This window comes from Pseudorasbora parva, chromosome 6 (genome assembly GCF_024679245.1).
Source record: "Pseudorasbora parva isolate DD20220531a chromosome 6, ASM2467924v1, whole genome shotgun sequence".
In the NCBI taxonomy this organism is placed as follows: Eukaryota; Metazoa; Chordata; class Actinopteri; order Cypriniformes; family Gobionidae; genus Pseudorasbora; species Pseudorasbora parva.
In genome coordinates this window covers 23348951-23365687 of record NC_090177.1, presented here as the reverse complement: position 1 = coordinate 23365687, position 16737 = coordinate 23348951, and the positions used below count along the sequence as shown (strand labels likewise).

Here is a 16737-nt window from a genome sequence, read left to right as displayed (position 1 = left end):
GATGGTATAAATCATCTGCTCAAACTAAACTCCTCCAAGCTCCAAAAGGTAACAAAATGTACTTTATTTAATATTATTTGGCAATCGTAACTAATATCAGGGGGGTCTTATATTTTCACGACAGGTAGAGATCCAGCAGTGTTAGATATAGATCCAGGTTGCTAAAGATCTGAAAATGTAATAATGATTGGTGAAACATTCATGCATTTAAGGGTTAACAGGGACAACACACTAGGCATTGTTACACACAGACAGACAACGATTTTGATCCATGAACGTTTTACGTAGTGAAATCGCGTTCACTCATATGGCATCAAGGTTATGGGTTCAATTCCGAGGGAAATGAGATGTGTACCTTGGATGTCATTTAAGATATATGCGGATAATAAATGAATACTGCCTCATCTAAGATTCATTTACTATTTATATTCAAACACAATAACCCGTTAATGTCACCAGGAGCGCACCCGGTCTGCCCTGCTGGAGACGCTATACGAGGAGTTGCACATCAACAGTCAGACCATGATGGGATTAGGAGGAGAGGAGGACAAACTGGAGAATGGAGGCGGAGGGGGAGGGGGCTTCTTTGAGTCTTTCAAGGTAATCCACGAGGACACCGGGCTCTGGAGGTCTCTGTGAGGGCATTTACATCCAGAATAGAGGAGGTTGGGGATGTTTGTGAAACATTACTGTGGCTTGTGTGTGAATGGTGGACGTGGTGCATTCTGGTCATGTTAGCACTCATGAATCTTTTAATTACGTAAGATGATTCGTTCGTTCAGACGTCTATGTTGTTCTCGCTGCTGTTGTTCTAAACGTACGGTAGCATTTTCTTTCTCTCTTGAGATCTAGATGGTGACGTCTTTATGACTCCAGCTGCCAAGTGATGAAACCGATGCTACCTAAATTAAAGCACTCATTACCATAATTTACACTAATTAGTCCTATTAGCACATTGTCGAGCATAGATACACTCGTGAGAATTATCTTGTGCGCTACACTATTTTGCTCCCTAATATACTTTGCTAATTAATCAGTAGTACACGATTAATCATACGCAACATATCGTACACAAATATTTCCCTGTAATATGCAGAATTATGCCTGATGAGTATATAGCAGTGTTATTTTAATATTGTTGAGATACTAACATCGTTTTTTATATATACACTGGAAAAAAAAATGATATATATATATATATATATATATAATGTTTGTTTTTTTATGTTTTTATTTTTGTATTTTCATTTCATTTTAATTTTGATTAAAGTTTTAGAAATGTTGTCGTGCTTTTTCTATTTATTAGTCTATTTATTGTCTGTAAAGTTTTATTCAAGTTTTAGTTTTAGTACATCAAGTTAAACTAAGTGAAAAAGAGAAATGTTGCCTTGGCGACTAGCTGAAATAAAAAAATTACAAAATCTTTTATTAAATTTCAGTTAACATTTTATTTTATTTTAATCAATTTTATGGATTTAGTTAACTATAATAACCCTGGTGTTTAGTTATTATTTGAGTAGACTGAATTTTCCATGCCCACAATTCATTATAGACAGACTGTTCGGGTTTATAATTGAATGTGTCCAGTGGTGTTCACGCATTGATTGTGGTTATCCAGACATAAAAATCAATCAGACTTCTCATAAATCATTTTCATTATCTCTCTTTCAGCCTATTTTGTTTGCTTCCACGACCACTTATGCACACAGTTTTCTTCAGCAGCTCTGTAGCCAAACTCATTAGCATAAAGGAGGTTCTCCTCTTCTGTGGTTGTGGCATTCTGGGAGTTTTCCCTTGAAATCAGGCCGCACTTTTAGCGGGTGATGTTTAATTGATATCCATTAACACTCTTAGGCAGTTCTGCCCTAATGATTGCTAGCTTCAGTAGCTCTTAGCCATGCTCTCAGTGACTTCCTGTGCCCAGGCTTCATATCAACCGTCCTCCCTCTGGCCATGCTTTTAATTCTTTAAGGACAAAACTGCACTCTCTCCTCACCTGTGGTTCACTCAGGTGTTGCTTGAGTCATATTAGCAACTTGATTCATTGGCTTCAAACCCACTCCATTGGCCCACCCTGGCCTGCCGCTGCTCACTGTGTCTCCTCCTCATCTCTCCCTGTGCTGTAGCGGGTGATCCGCAGCAGGAGCCAGTCTCTGGACACCATGGGCCTCAATATCAGGAAGTACACAGTCTCCAATAGTCACAGCGGCAGTTTCACCCACAACAACATCAACCACCACTCACCAGAGACCCCCAAAACCCCTGGGATAGTAAGTAACCCCCCTAATGGCTTCCCAATGGGCCAAACTATGCTAGTCCCCTCACTACCCTCCACTATAAGTTAAAAACCCAGTCCTGGTTACACATACTTCACTAATTCCTGCACTACACTGAAACTTTAGCACATGCAGAGATGTTCAGAGTTGCTACGAACAAACAACACAACAAAGGCGTCAATCAACGAACCTCAACTTCTTAACTCTCCTCATTCACAAGTCCCTTAACATTTTTTTTTCCCTCATTCTCATCATGCTTTTTGTCTGTCATCTCTAAAGCCACTGATATTCTCAATCTGTATTTCACTGGTATTTTTCACTAATTAGTCAATATTTCCTGAGTAAAAGGGTCAATGACATTAGTTTATTAAAGTAAAAAAATTTAAAACCTGTTCAATACACCACTTTTATGATAAGCATATTTTTTAATCCCTGTCTTAAAAGTAATTTGATGTATATCTTTATTTAAAAATGTCAGGGTGATATAATCATCCTGATAATTTCTACATAATGGAGAAAAAGCCTTATTAAAATTATTGAAAAGTAAACTTAAAGGGATCACAAACTGCATTAAATAAACTATAATGTTATTTGAGGTCCACTCAATTTTTACATCAAAAAACATCCTAATTTAGAAGCAGTAGGCTATTTTCTATCCTGTTTTCAACCCTCTCTTAACACACTGTCTGTGATTTGGAAGTAAACGCCCACTATTACGATTGGGTAACAGTTTCGCACTTTCGCCGTACATATTTGAGCCAGAGTCTGATCCTGAATTAGAAGACAAACCTACACCTCAAATACAGAGCATACTCCAGTTTGCAACAGCTTGGTAATTAAGCATCTTTATTTTTATTTATTCCTTATGTATTTGTGAGGTAGTATTGTATTTTATTACATTATATTAGTGTTAAAACGAAGACGCTATACAGAAAGGTGCTTATCTCTGCATAGTTAAAACATTTGCCACTGTAAAACGAGACAGGAAAACTTTAACGGTGTTTCGTGTTCGAATTATAAATTCATCATTCATCATGTTTTCGTCATACTAATTATGTCATACTGATAATGTTATATTGATGATGCCATACAGTGTAACACGACAAGAGTTCACAATGGCCCTCATTCACTAAACCTTCGTAAATAACGAGCAAGTTCTGAGTGATTTGCACGTAAAATGGACCGTTACAAAAACTCTTCTCCATATTCACAAACGCTTCATATCCCACAGATTCTATAGTTAAACGTGTATATTAATGAATTCACAACATTCGCAAATAGGGTGGGCGTGCCCGCTCATTCATAATTAGCATAATCCTCGCCCCTGAGGTACAACTGCAAATAATGTGTCCGGGAACGCTGTGTAATCTTCTGGACTTTTTTCTCAGGTTTGGCTGCCGTAATTTGCATAAATGCTAAAGAGACGAATTGGCATTTGCCATATCGTAGTAATTCGTTCTGCTCGTATTTAATGAATGAGAACCAATAAGTGACTGAAAACAGAGAGCTTATAAAGGCAAACACAAACCACTTAATCACTCTCATGTGGAATTATTAATCAGACCATAATGAGTCCTGCCAATGGTAAATGTACTTCATGATGAGGTAGTGGCATAGGACCCTATTTTAACGATCGGAAGCACATGGCCCAGGTCCACTTTTGTTAGTTTAACGACAGAAAAAACGGTCGGCTCCTCAGGCGCATTGTCCAAAAGGGTTGTAGTCTAGTTTTGGGCGTAATGTGCTAATAACCAATCAGAGTCTCATGTCCCATTCCCTTTAAAAGCCAGTTGCGCTTATACCAATGCGGATACACTACATTTTTAATATTTGCCATGCTTGTGTGCTGCTTGTGTGGTTAAAAAGCAGAGTGTACACGCATTGTGCACCCACCTCAAGTGCATATTTCTAAAGCGCCCTTTAAATAACAAAAAAAAAAACTGCGTTTTCAGTTTCAGTTGCATCAAAATAGCAACACGCCAACAATATGCCTGGACACACCTCGTTTAAAGACCAGCACACAAATGGCCGAACAGAGGGGAGCGAGTGCATTTGCTATTTAAACAATATGGTGCTGGACGTAAAAATGATAACAACGTATGATAGGGCCCATAATGTCAAAATATCATGGAAAATTTCTCTATTGATGACCCCTTTAAAATAAATGTAGCTATTTATATATTTAGCCTTTTATATAAATGGTAAACACTAATACAAAAATATATTTTTACCAAAACTGCTTAATTAAAAAAAAAATGCAATTATTTATTTATAAATAAGCTATTTGTGATATATTCATTAAAAATTAAAAAATTATAATATATTATTTTTATAATAATAATAATGATTAGATCAACATGACATTTTAAATTGTTTTTAAAAAAGTAATTAAATTGTTACTTTTTTAAAAACTATATAAAACTTTTTAAAATCTATCATGAATAAATTTCTGAGAACTTGACACATATGTTTTATACTAGTATAAATATGCTGTATAAATATGTCATTGACCCAAAAGCATGTTACACAAGAAGACTGTTACTCATTTAACCCGTCTGTGTTATGGTGAAGATGAGGTCCTCTGAGAGGTGCATGACTTAAGCGGTCTTAAATTCGTTGCATGTTGCTCATGAGGGAATGAAATGCTGTCAGATAGTCTACAAGGGGTCATGTGAGATGTTTGGGGGGTTTTTTCTTGCAGTGTTTCTCAGGAATGAATATTATCTGATCTAGAAGTAGGATAAGGCGGCCTGCCGGCAATAGTATAAAGTAGAAATATTATAAATACAGTTGTGAATGTTAAGACCTTACCACATCCTCCAAATCAGCCGCACATCAGCACCACATAGGAACTTGCAGAGAGAATTATGTGTGTGTGTCTGTGTTGAATGGATTCTACTGTGTTAATATTTTAATATGCAGGTGTGCTGTCGGTAAGTATGCTGTTCGCACAGCCTAAGTGCAGAGATGACGTCCTCCGGCCAGCCAGCTCTTGCTCCATCAGGCGCAGCGGCTCTTATGGTGCTGCTCCTTGCCCTGGGGACTATCACACACTGAGAGCCATGCTAAGTCATGTCAGTGCCCCTCGTGAGCAAAAACTCATATGAGCCCAGTGAAATCCCACTTTCCCAGAGGGACTCGTGCTGGAACAGACTTCAGAGTTACTGAGCCATGACTCTGTCACAGTTAATGTTTCTGTTATTTATAGCACTATCATATGCCATGTCAGTCAAATGGACTTTCTGACCTTCACAGCAGGTTATGCAATGGAGAATATAGACCAAAATGTTAGCACAAAACTATATTTTGACTATTGGGACTTCAATCCCTAAGTTTAGAGGTGAAAATTAGAAATCGCGTATAGTGACTCATATGGTTATTATGTCATAACAAACCAGGGCCATTGATGAGGAGGGCCCCACTAAGGTCCTTTTGACAGTGGTTCTCAACTGGTTTTCCTTTAGGACCAAGTATATTAAACATCAAGTGAAATCCCAACACACAGAAAAGTTATCTATCATAATCAAGTAAATAAAAGCACGCTTGAAATCACACTGATACTGAAAATTACAATAATCCACCAATATGCTAAATTAATAACAACGTAACAAACTGTAGTTTGTAAATTCTGTCTGTTCTTATATTTATATATATATATATATATATATATATATATATATATATATATATATATATATATATATATATAATATTTTATTGTTTTTATTTAGATTTTTGCATTGTTTTCTCCCTCTAGCAATCTATTTTCGAATCATGACCTACCAGTTGAGAACCACTGATCTATGATAAAACCTGAGGGATAAAAAAGTTTTAGCATATCAACAGGTCCCATAAAGAAAGCTCAGTTACAAATAACATTGTGTTTATTTAACAGCATGATAGGCTATATATGGATTTCCTCGTCTGACTAACCTGTTCCAATAATGTTAACCTGACTAACTGTTAAACCATGTTGAAATGTCAACTGTCCCGTTGTCTCATATGGTGTGCTGTGTGCTACTACTTTTGCTTTCTTGTACTTCACAGGTCCCCGTACCTGCTGAGGTTCCTCCGACCCTTTTATCCTCATGTCGCTACTCTCCTTTTTACTCTCTGTTCATGGTCTCTCTAACAGATGTTTGTAGCCTACTTGTTTGTAACAAAACTTGCTGCATGGACTCATAATTTTTCTTGTTTCTCTCTCTCTCTCTCTCTCTCTCTCTCTCTCTCTCTCTCTCTCTCTCTCTCTCTCTCTCTCTCTCTCTCTCTCTCTCTCTCTCTCTCTCTCTCTCTCTCTCTCTCTCTCTCTCTCTCTCTCCCCCTTTGTGGGGTCTGTGCAGTCATTGCTTGTCCCAGGCAAAAGTCCCAGTAAATATGGACGACGTGGCAGTGCCATAGGAATAGGAACCATAGAAGAGGTTCATGTATAACTCTCACTCAATTCTCATCTGCAACATTCGTTCTCACCGCATGACCTAAACATCACTTTTACACACCATACAGCTGCCGATACAGTCAACTAGAACGTTTCTCAATGCACTTGTCCTAACAATATAAAAACAGGATTATGGCACTTTTTGATGTCATATTATAATGACATTGTTTTCCTTTTAATTTATTATTTAATTTATTATGCCAGATACCGATAAGCTGATAATAATTTTCTGTATAATCATTTTTATGGCAGCTAACTGATAAAGGTCGATATTAAAATGATTTACTATTTTGCCTAAATAAATAAAAATAGTAAAATAATTTAGTTGAATAAAAGCTACAAGTAAATTTAAAGGGTTACTTCAGCGATTAGCATATGGCTTTGTCTCAGTAGAAACCCTGGAGTATATTCAAATGATTGTGCATTCCCCCCTAATATCCCCCTGAGGAGAGAGATTTATGCATTTTATTTCTGGAAAAATTCCTCCTATGATGCAAATTGATGATATTTGCATCATAGGAGGAATGTTTGGCCAAAGGCTAAAGACTACAGCCAGCAGAGGGAGCCATTTCCGCATGTTTTGAACTCGCGCTTGGGGGATGGAGATCACACTCAGAGCTCAGCTCGCAGCTACAGGCACTCATTTAAACGGAGCTATGGTGAGCAATGTAAGTCTTTTAACTTCTCAAATTAATTTCTATGAAAGTTAAGCTTGCAAAGGCATGAACTGAAACGTGCCAGACTGAACTCGCGTTGTGAATGTATGCCACGAGTGTAGTCGCGATTACCTCAGCTCTCATTACGAAAGCTCATCAGCTCATTTATCTGACTCCTGCAGTTAGTGCTCAGTGCTGTGATACTCACGCGGTGACTCACTCATTATATTGAACAGACACGTTCAGTTTATAATTGTAGTGTCTTCTCCAACTCAGTCAGAGTAATCCAGTAGGTGGCTTTGGGAGTGGCCTCACAGGGCAGCGAAGCATTCTGGGAATTGTAGTCTTTCATCCCCATGAGACAAAAATACATTTTCTGTCTTTTCTCAGTCTAGAAGGCACAAAATTCAAAGATAATTTCACATTTCAACAACATTGACGACCCAGTTTAAATACAGATTCATCTTCCCAGCGCTGAAGTACCCTTTTAAGCATCACAAATTATGAAAAATTGATATTCATTTTGAGATTTTCTAATTATTACATTTACGTTGCTAAATTAATTATTAACTAAAGTTCATCTATTTGTAAAAGAGAAAATTAGCATGCAAAATTAAATAACTAATATCAGCCAATAACAATAAATAATAAAAATATCTTTAATATCGACCGATAACTAATATGTAGCCAATATATTGTGCATTCATCATTTTAAAAGTTGTTCCATGCAGATATTCATGCCTCACTGTCCAGTCTTTCTAAACACACCATATCCTATTTGTATATACATTAGCACTGTTCTTTCTAGTGACCCATGTACATGTAGAATCATTGTTTCAGTGTTTATGTTCATGGTGCAAGGCAGAGATGTTATCACAGCTCTGCTTTCAGCATCACTATCTGTGTGTAATGCATTGCTCAGCTATGTTTTTAAAGGGTTAGTTAACACAAAAATGAAATTGATGTCATTAATGTGTCACCCTAATGTTGTTCCACACCCGTAAGACCTCCATTCATCTTCAGATACAGTTTAAGATATTTTATATTTTAGTCCCAGAGCATATGCAGTCAATGCCCACTGTACTGTCCATTTCCAGAAAGGGAATAAAAACATCATCAAAGTAGTCCATATGTGACATCAGTTGGTTGATTAGAGTCTCTTGAAGCATCGAAAATACATTTTGGTCCAAAAATATCAAAAACTACAACTTTATTCAGCATTGTCTTCTCTTCTGTGTTCCTCAAATAAAGATTAAAACGGTCATGAATCAGTGTTCATCGATCAATGATTCGGATCGCCAATGTCACGTGATTTCTGCAGTTTGGATCGCGTATCAAACTGCCAAACTGCTGAAATCACGTGACATTGGCGATCAAACAACAAAATGTATTTTCGATGCTTCAAGAGATTCTTAACCAACTGATGTCACATATGGACTACTTTGATGATGTTTTTATTACCTTTCTGGACATGGACAGTAAAATGTGCATAGACTGCATATGCTCTGGGACTAAAATATAAAATATCTTAAACTGTGTTCCGAAGATGAACAGAGGTCTTACGGGTGAGGAACGACATTAGGTTGAGACATTAATGACATAACTTTCATTTTTGGGTGCACTTACCCTTTAATGTCTAATGTCACTTTTTGTGTCATGTAGTATGTACCTATTTAGTGTATTTCTGTCCCCTCATGTGATATTTGTACTTTTGCGAATTAATAGTGAAGAAACAAAACAAAAAAAGCAACAGAGACTCTTTCCGTAGTCTTTGAAGCCATTTTAGATAAAAGCCTTTTTGAAGGCCTTTCATTTGAAGTCAGTAGCTGTAAAATCCCAGCGCTCAGGCTTGAAGAGAACAAAGTGTCCCTAGCGAGAGCACAGCCGTCCAGTGAGGCTCAGGAGATCCTGCTCCCATCTTTCATCTCCAAACCCTCAAGCACACACTTCACATCCACCCTGCCAGTCAAGCTACGAAACAGTGTCTTTTGTTCTCACAAAGACTGGAGCACACCACAGATATAAGAAATTATAGACCACAATTGCAAGTTGTATGAAATAGACCTGACCTATACAGGTTGTATTATCTATAAAGTTTCCTTTTTAAGACCACATGGTGGCCATCAGTGTGAAGGTGGTATCTATATGTTTGAATCCTCAGCTCACTGAACTTCTCGTTCCCTCCCACAGTCTTTGATCATTCCTGGAAAAAGCCCAACTAGGAAAAAGTCAGGACCCTTCAACTCTCGACGTAGCAGTGCTATCGGCATTGAGAACATCCAGGAGGTCCAGGAGAAGAGGTAAGAGGATGAGGAAACCTCTGAACTTGTGGAGATTTTCTGAATTGTGGCGCATTGCACTTTCAGAACCACAGATTCTGACAGTACTGATTTCAAAACCTTAGTGACCCTTGTGTATATACCTGCTTGCAGAAGAAAAGTCTTCTGTGAAATCCATACATACACTACCATTTAAAAAATTGTTTTTGCGGTTTCTTCAGAAATATTAAGCAGCGCAACTGTCTCAAAAATGTTCCTGATCATCAAATCAGCATATTAGAATGTTGTCTGAAGGATTACATGACTGAAGACTGCAGTAATGGATGCTGAAAATTCTGTATTTTTTAATATTTACATATAAAATATTTACATATAGAAATATTTGCATATATATATATATATATATATATATATATATATATATATATATATATATATATAGAGAGAGAGAGAGAGAGAGAAATATTTGCATATATATATATACAGTATATACATCCAAATTTTTCTATATAAAAATATTTTATATGTAAATATAAAAAAATACAGAATTTTCAGCAGCAAGAATTATTTGCATATATATTAAATATATAGGTGAATGAGTTTGTATTTATATATATATAATAATTATACACAGTACACACACATATATTATGTAAACAAACTTTAATTTTGGATGTGATTCGTCGATTTTACATTCTCAAAATATTTTACAATATTACTGTTTTATTATATTTTATATCAAATAGATGGTGAGCATAAGAGACTTTCAATTATATTTTAAACAATATTGGCAACCCCAAACTTTTGAATGGTAGAGATTGTGTTTCTGTGTGTGTCTGAGAGAGAGCAGGACTCAATAAAAAGAATCACTTGAAGGCTTGGGCTAGTTTAAGAGAGTTATTGGGATGGTTGATGAAATTGCCAGTACTGACAGAATCATTATGTTCCAAAAACCGTACATTTTTATGATCACACACATGTACTTGCAGTACTTTATATTTACCTTTTTTGATAAAATTACATTTGATGAAATCTAGGCAGAAAATAAAGCATAATATTACACTGAACTCCTTCCTTTTATGTGTGTTTATGTGTTTGGTGAAGAATTGCCGCTCTGTTGTCAGAGGACAGGACAGTGCTCTGTCTCTCTCTACCCAGCGTCACTCTCAAGAATGGGAGGCTCACCGTGGATCCCTCCAAGTATAAATGCCACCATAGAATGCCACTTCTTTAATCATAGAATAGCTGCTTACCTTACCTGGCCATAGAAATGCATCTGAAATGCTGTGAATTATGGCCTTAAGCACATTATTAAACTGGTCACACATGCAAAATCAACATGCTAACTGATTGGTGGTCTGCTAACTTCTTTTAGCCAATCAAATGTCTGTTTTACTGATTTTGCATGAGCTGGCCTTTGTCAAAGGTTCTTTAATGATGTTGCTCTGAAGTCATGTGTTCAGTGTAGTGATGTGAATGAGCATGTACTGTTGTATCTAACCAAACCTAATTTTTAGTAGACTGCAGTTGAGCTTGGACTCCGTCACCTCATGTTTGACCTCATGTTTGAGTTGCAAACATAATGCTAATGCTGCCCTCTAATGGTGTGTGTGTGTGTGTGTGTGTGTGTGTGTGTGTGTGTGTGTGTGTGTGTGTGTGTGTGTGTGTGTGTGTGTGTGTGTGTGTGTGTGTGTGTGTGTGTGTAGCAGTAGGGAGTGCTCCCCCATCACACAGAAGACTCCTGACAGTGGCCACGCCTCCCAGGAGCCCAAGTCTGAAAACTCCTCCAATCAGAGCTCTCCTGAGGTCCTCGTCACTAAGAACAGGTAAAGTGAAAATCATTAACCTGAGGGATATGATTTCCTCATTATTAACTGCTCTTATAAAACATTTATTATCTGTGTTAATGTTAATTTCAACATTTACTAATACTTAATTCAAATATTTTTAACATTAGTTAATGCACTGTGAACTAACATGAACAAACAATGAACAGCTGTATTCATATTAAATAACTGTAACAAAGACTAACAAATACAGTAACAAATGTACTGCGCATGTTTAGTTCATGTTAGTTAATACATTAACTAATATTAACTAATGAAACTTTGTAAAGTGTAACTAAATAAATAGCGTGCAATAATGCTATTATTCATGGTTTTATTTTTTATAGTTAAATTGAATGGGTCACAAGTCTCTGTAACCCAAAGAAATGGGTTAAATTTGGGTTAAAACTTAAAAACTTGGTTACAATATTCCTCTCATCTGCTCATGAAGTCTCTGGAGCAGAAAGCCAATTTTGGTGAGGGGCATTACGTCTCTGACACATGCTCCAAGCGGCTGACTAATCACAGCAGAACTGGCCTGCTTAGGAATCAGTGCAGACTGGGCTTTTTCAGGAAAACAGGCTTTAAGGGGACAGGAACTAAAACAGAGCGTTCAATGAATAATGTTTCTTATGTAAGTGTATTTTAGTAAACCTTTTCTAGTAAAAAAAAAAGAAATAAAAAAGAAATTATGACCTTTATACATAATATTTTATACAATATACCCTACATAATATTTGCACTTAATTTTTACATGCTGTGACAAACTAGCTTGAATATTTTATTTTTTTTCAAATTATGCAAAACTTGTGAAAAATATAATTTAATTGTGTGTTTGAGTACTCAAAATGCTAGCTATAAAACTGCAGGATAAACTAGTTATTTTTCCAGAAAAATATTTAAAGTTTCATTACAATCATTTGTATAATTTGAGATGGGGGAAATGTTAATGGCTGTTAAACTTTTCCACTACTGGACATTGTTAGTAGACAAACTGAACTAGTGAGAGTGTCCACAAGGACAGAATGGCCCACAGTAGAAGAAAACATATTATTACGGTCTCTACTGCATTTACCAGGAACTTTGTTTTATTTAACTGTGTGTGTGTGTGTGTGTGTGTGTGTGTGTGTGTGTGTGTGTGTGTGTGTGTGTGTGTGTGTGTGTGTGTGTGTGTGTGTGTGTGTGTGTGTGTGTGTGTGTGTGTGTGTGTGTGTGTGTGTGTGTGTGTGTGTGTGTGTGTGTGTGTGTGTGTGTGTGTGTGTGTGTGTGTGTGTGTGCGCAGTTCAAGCATTTACGGCCGGACTCCATCCATTCCTGAGGCTCATGACCTGTCCCGTTCCTCCTCTAATGCCAGCAGCTTTGCTAGTGTGGTAGAGGAGAATGAAACAGAGGCCACAGAGGACTATGACACTGGCATGGTGAGAACATTTAGATTTGTTTAGAGGCATGAACATAAAACATATGTTTAGGTTTTGTATGTTTAGAGCAATGTGTTGAATTTGTTCCATTCAGGAGAGCCTGTCGTCAGCAGATACTCCTCATAAACGAGACTCGTTCACATACAGCACATGGCTGGAGGACAACATGAGCACTACCAGTTCAACCAGTAGGGGGAGCTCTCCTGGTGAGCGAAACAAGCTGTACCTTAACATAATTACAAAAACAGTGTGTGTATTAGTGTAGTGTTTGTGTGTCTTTCTTTTTCCAGCTCTTGGCAGATCTCAGCAACAAGATGGTGGAAAGAACCAGGAGCAAAACCGGACAGACATCCGCATCAAACTTGAGCGACCGCATGACCACAAATCCTCATCGGTGAGTCTGGCCAGCCTCGTCTGACGATGCTGAATTTAAGTGTTGTATCTGCTTCGGTGTGAACTTACTAAAGTGTGCACATATAGAATGGCAACTTCTTTAACTCTTTAACTCTGTTACTGTCTGTGCATCTGTGCAGAACTGCTAGCCCCTCCTGATTGACTGCCTCATGGACATCCATCAACAGGTTAGATACAATCTCTCAACTGAATCATTTTGTTTTGCTGAAGAACACAATTTGGTTTATTGTATAATCTATAGACTTACACTTTGCAGGTTTATGACTATTGCATAGGAATAGTGGTGCATGTAGGTCATTTACATATGAAATACTTTTTTTGTAAAACTGAATGAAAGACATTTTAGCACAATTACAGACCAAATAACTTTTAATAACACTTTTATTGTTTATCATTAATAGGTAACTATGCATGATAAATAAGTAGAACTACTACATTAATATTTCATCTACTACTATTAACAAATATGGTAACAAGATTAACTAATCAGTAAATTGAAGAGATAGTTGTAATCAATAATTACTGAGATCGGCTTTAATAAGAACTATTCACTAACTATGTTCATAAAATGCATAAATAATTAATAGTACACAGTACACTTATAATAAACTGTACATTTATAATTTACAAAATATTTCTAAGCATTAGAGATTACTTTAAAAAAATATAAGCTGCTTTTCCACCTTTGGGTCAATCCATTCTCTTTGCTTAACCATTCCATTCCTTGCTGATCCTGCCAGTATGGATATGGTTGAATTTTCCACTGCAGGGCTGATAACAGAGCTCTTTAGAATATAATATAAATGCATAAGTCATTGCCTTGGTAACACAAGTTTACAGACCATATGAGATGTAAGACCGTTGTTGTGAATTATCAGATATTTATTTTGTTACAAGCTACAGAGAAATTAGTAGCCAGGAAACAAGTATCCAATCCTGAGCTGTGCAACACTACGCGCATTCTACCAGCACTGTAAAATTCCAGGGCGATAACAGATAACTGAAACCGTTTCTCACTGTCCTTTGAGCGGTTCAGCCCGGCGGTGGAAAAGCAGTGTCAGTGTCCTGATTACTGTCTCACACCATATTGTTTGAACAGCATTTCCATTAGAAACACCTTAGAGAGACAAGGAGAGCTCTGGTTTTTGCCGTTACTTGATGAAGAAGAGGACGATGACCCCAGTCGGCTGCATGAGTGACAACATGTGCATGGCCCAGAACAACGATCATGCGACCATGCCTCCATCAGGACACTCACTACCCTCGCAGACTTGACTAGTAACAGGAAGGAGTTGGTTAAGCAGCCAGAAACTGTGCCCGAACCCTCCTTCAGTCTTGTCCTTAACCCCCTTGTGAGTACACCAGTAAATGATTCAGAACTTCCTCTATAGCAGTGTCTAATGACATATCATTGTGCAGATGAGTGGCTGTTGAGGTCCTAACACTGTGCTAATATTCAATTCTGTGAAGTTGTTCTGCTAAAGGACATTTAACCTGCTTGCACGATGAAAGCTTTTTCAGCCCTGCCCCAAATGGTGGGCTGTGCAACAGGGCGCACAAAGCATCCTTCTGAAACCTGACAAATGGGACCTGCTACGGTCTCGAAGACTTCACAAACATGCAGTCATCGCACATTCTGCTAGTACAGCACGCATCAAATGCACTATTTTGGACAGGGCCATTACTCATATTGTGATATTGATGTTCTTTTGTTCAGATTTCACAGCTGTGCAATACATCTTTTGACATTATTTAAGAGTAACTTCACTCAAAAGGTTTTTCTGCAGAGAAAAAACTAATAAAAAAAGTTTCAGTCAAAATGCATAGTACTTTAAGTAGGGATGCACCAATATTAAAATGTATCTGATAAGTTGCTACTTATTTTCATGTTATGGCAGATAATAAAATTCTATACTTTTTTGTAAAGAAACAACAAATAAAATGAAACTTTTTAAATGCTGCTAGTAAATTAAGATATCGAAGCATTATAATGTATGGAACTTTGAAATTTGCTAAATATAACATTGTTTTTCAAGTTGAATTTTAAATAAGTGTTAGATGACAACGGTAATCTAAAAGTACAAATAAAGGAAAAAATCATGAACAATTATACACTGTGAAAATATATTGTTGGTTTAACTTAAAGCTACACTGTGTAACTTTTTTAGTTTATTCTTAGCTAAAAACACTTTGTTCTTTCAAAAATATATGTGCTCATTAATGTATATTTACTTCTTTCAAGTAATAAAGTATTTTCGTAAGTTTATAATATGCCATTGAAAATACATACGGTGAGGGGTTCGAATGCAGGTTGCCATGTTGCTCCTCCATCTTGAAAGTACATTAGCCAAAGAGGGACATACCCGTAATTTCAAGCTTCGCATTTCGCATTTTAACACTCGATGGCACCGTGTCGAATGTGAAGAGGGGGATTGCCATGTTAATCTTGGACTAAATCGGCCACCGTAGGAGTTAAAACGAAATCAGAATTGAGAGGAACAGAAACTATTATTCACTGAATGGTCATATACCTTTTCAGCTAGATTGGGGAAAATATCACACAGTGTAGCTTTAAAAAAGTAAGTAACCTGGTTGCCTTAAAAAAAATTGTTTATTGAAATAAACATTTTAAAGCTACACTGTGTGATATTTTCCCCCATCTAGTGGTGAAAAGGTAAATGACAATCCAGTGAATAATAGTTTCAGTTCCTCTCAATTCTGATTTCGTTTTAACTCCTACGGTGGCCGATTTAGTCCAAGATTAACATGGCAATCCCCCTCTTCACATTCGACACGGTGCCATTGAGTGTTAAAATGCGAAATGCGAAGCTTGAATTTACGGGTATGTCCCTCTTTGGCTAATGTACTTTCAAGATGGAGGAGCAACATGGCGACCAGCATTCGAACCCCTCACCCGTATGTATTTTCAATGGCATATTATAAACTTACGAAAATACTTTATTACTTGAAAGAAGTAAATATACATTAATGAGCACATATATTTTTGAAAGAACTAAATGTTTTTAGCTAAGAATAAACTAAAAAAGTTACACAGTGTAGCTTTAAGTTGATACAATGAAGGAAATTGGTTTAATAAATAGAAACTCAAAATGTATTGTATGAGAACCACATAAAAAATTTGATAAATCATATAAATAGCATACATAAATTGCATAATTTGTCATGTTTCACTGCATCATCACAAATAAAACACACAATTACCCAATATGCTTACAAATTTTTTAATAACATTTGAATAAAGATTGTTGATTCTCAAAAATGTTCATTGTATTAACTCATTTTTATTATTTCAATAAACTCAAAATTTTAAGGCAACCAGGTAACTTATTTTTAAAATATTTTTTTACAGTGTACATCCAATATTGACCAGTACTGATATTTAAACATTTCTATTACCAGCCAAAAACTGATA

At 36.6% G+C, this 16737-nt stretch overlaps 1 protein-coding gene across 7 annotated transcripts in view; it reads left to right on the top strand.

Moving 5' to 3' along the window:
* rap1gapa (RAP1 GTPase activating protein a) overlaps positions 1-15479 on the top strand; it is a 128380-nt gene extending 112901 nt beyond the window's left edge. For 4 of the 7 annotated variants that reach the window (XM_067446281.1, XM_067446277.1, XM_067446278.1 and 1 more), the window contains 11 exons: positions 460-600; positions 2127-2270; positions 6617-6694; positions 9558-9667; positions 10751-10846; positions 11353-11472; positions 12755-12890; positions 12985-13096; positions 13181-13284; positions 13424-13471; positions 14404-15479. In XM_067446281.1, the coding sequence (XP_067302382.1) occupies positions 460-600; positions 2127-2270; positions 6617-6694; positions 9558-9667; positions 10751-10846; positions 11353-11472; positions 12755-12890; positions 12985-13096; positions 13181-13284; positions 13424-13432 (1050 nt within the window). In that variant the 3' untranslated portion in view covers positions 13433-13471; positions 14404-15479. The remainder of the gene's footprint in view (positions 1-459; positions 601-2126; positions 2271-6616; positions 6695-9557; positions 9668-10750; positions 10847-11352; positions 11473-12754; positions 12891-12984; positions 13097-13180; positions 13285-13423; positions 13472-14403) is intronic. The other 3 variants (XM_067446280.1, XM_067446283.1, XM_067446284.1) reach the window with 3 other exon arrangements.
* Positions 15480-16737: the final 1258 nt, after the last annotated feature.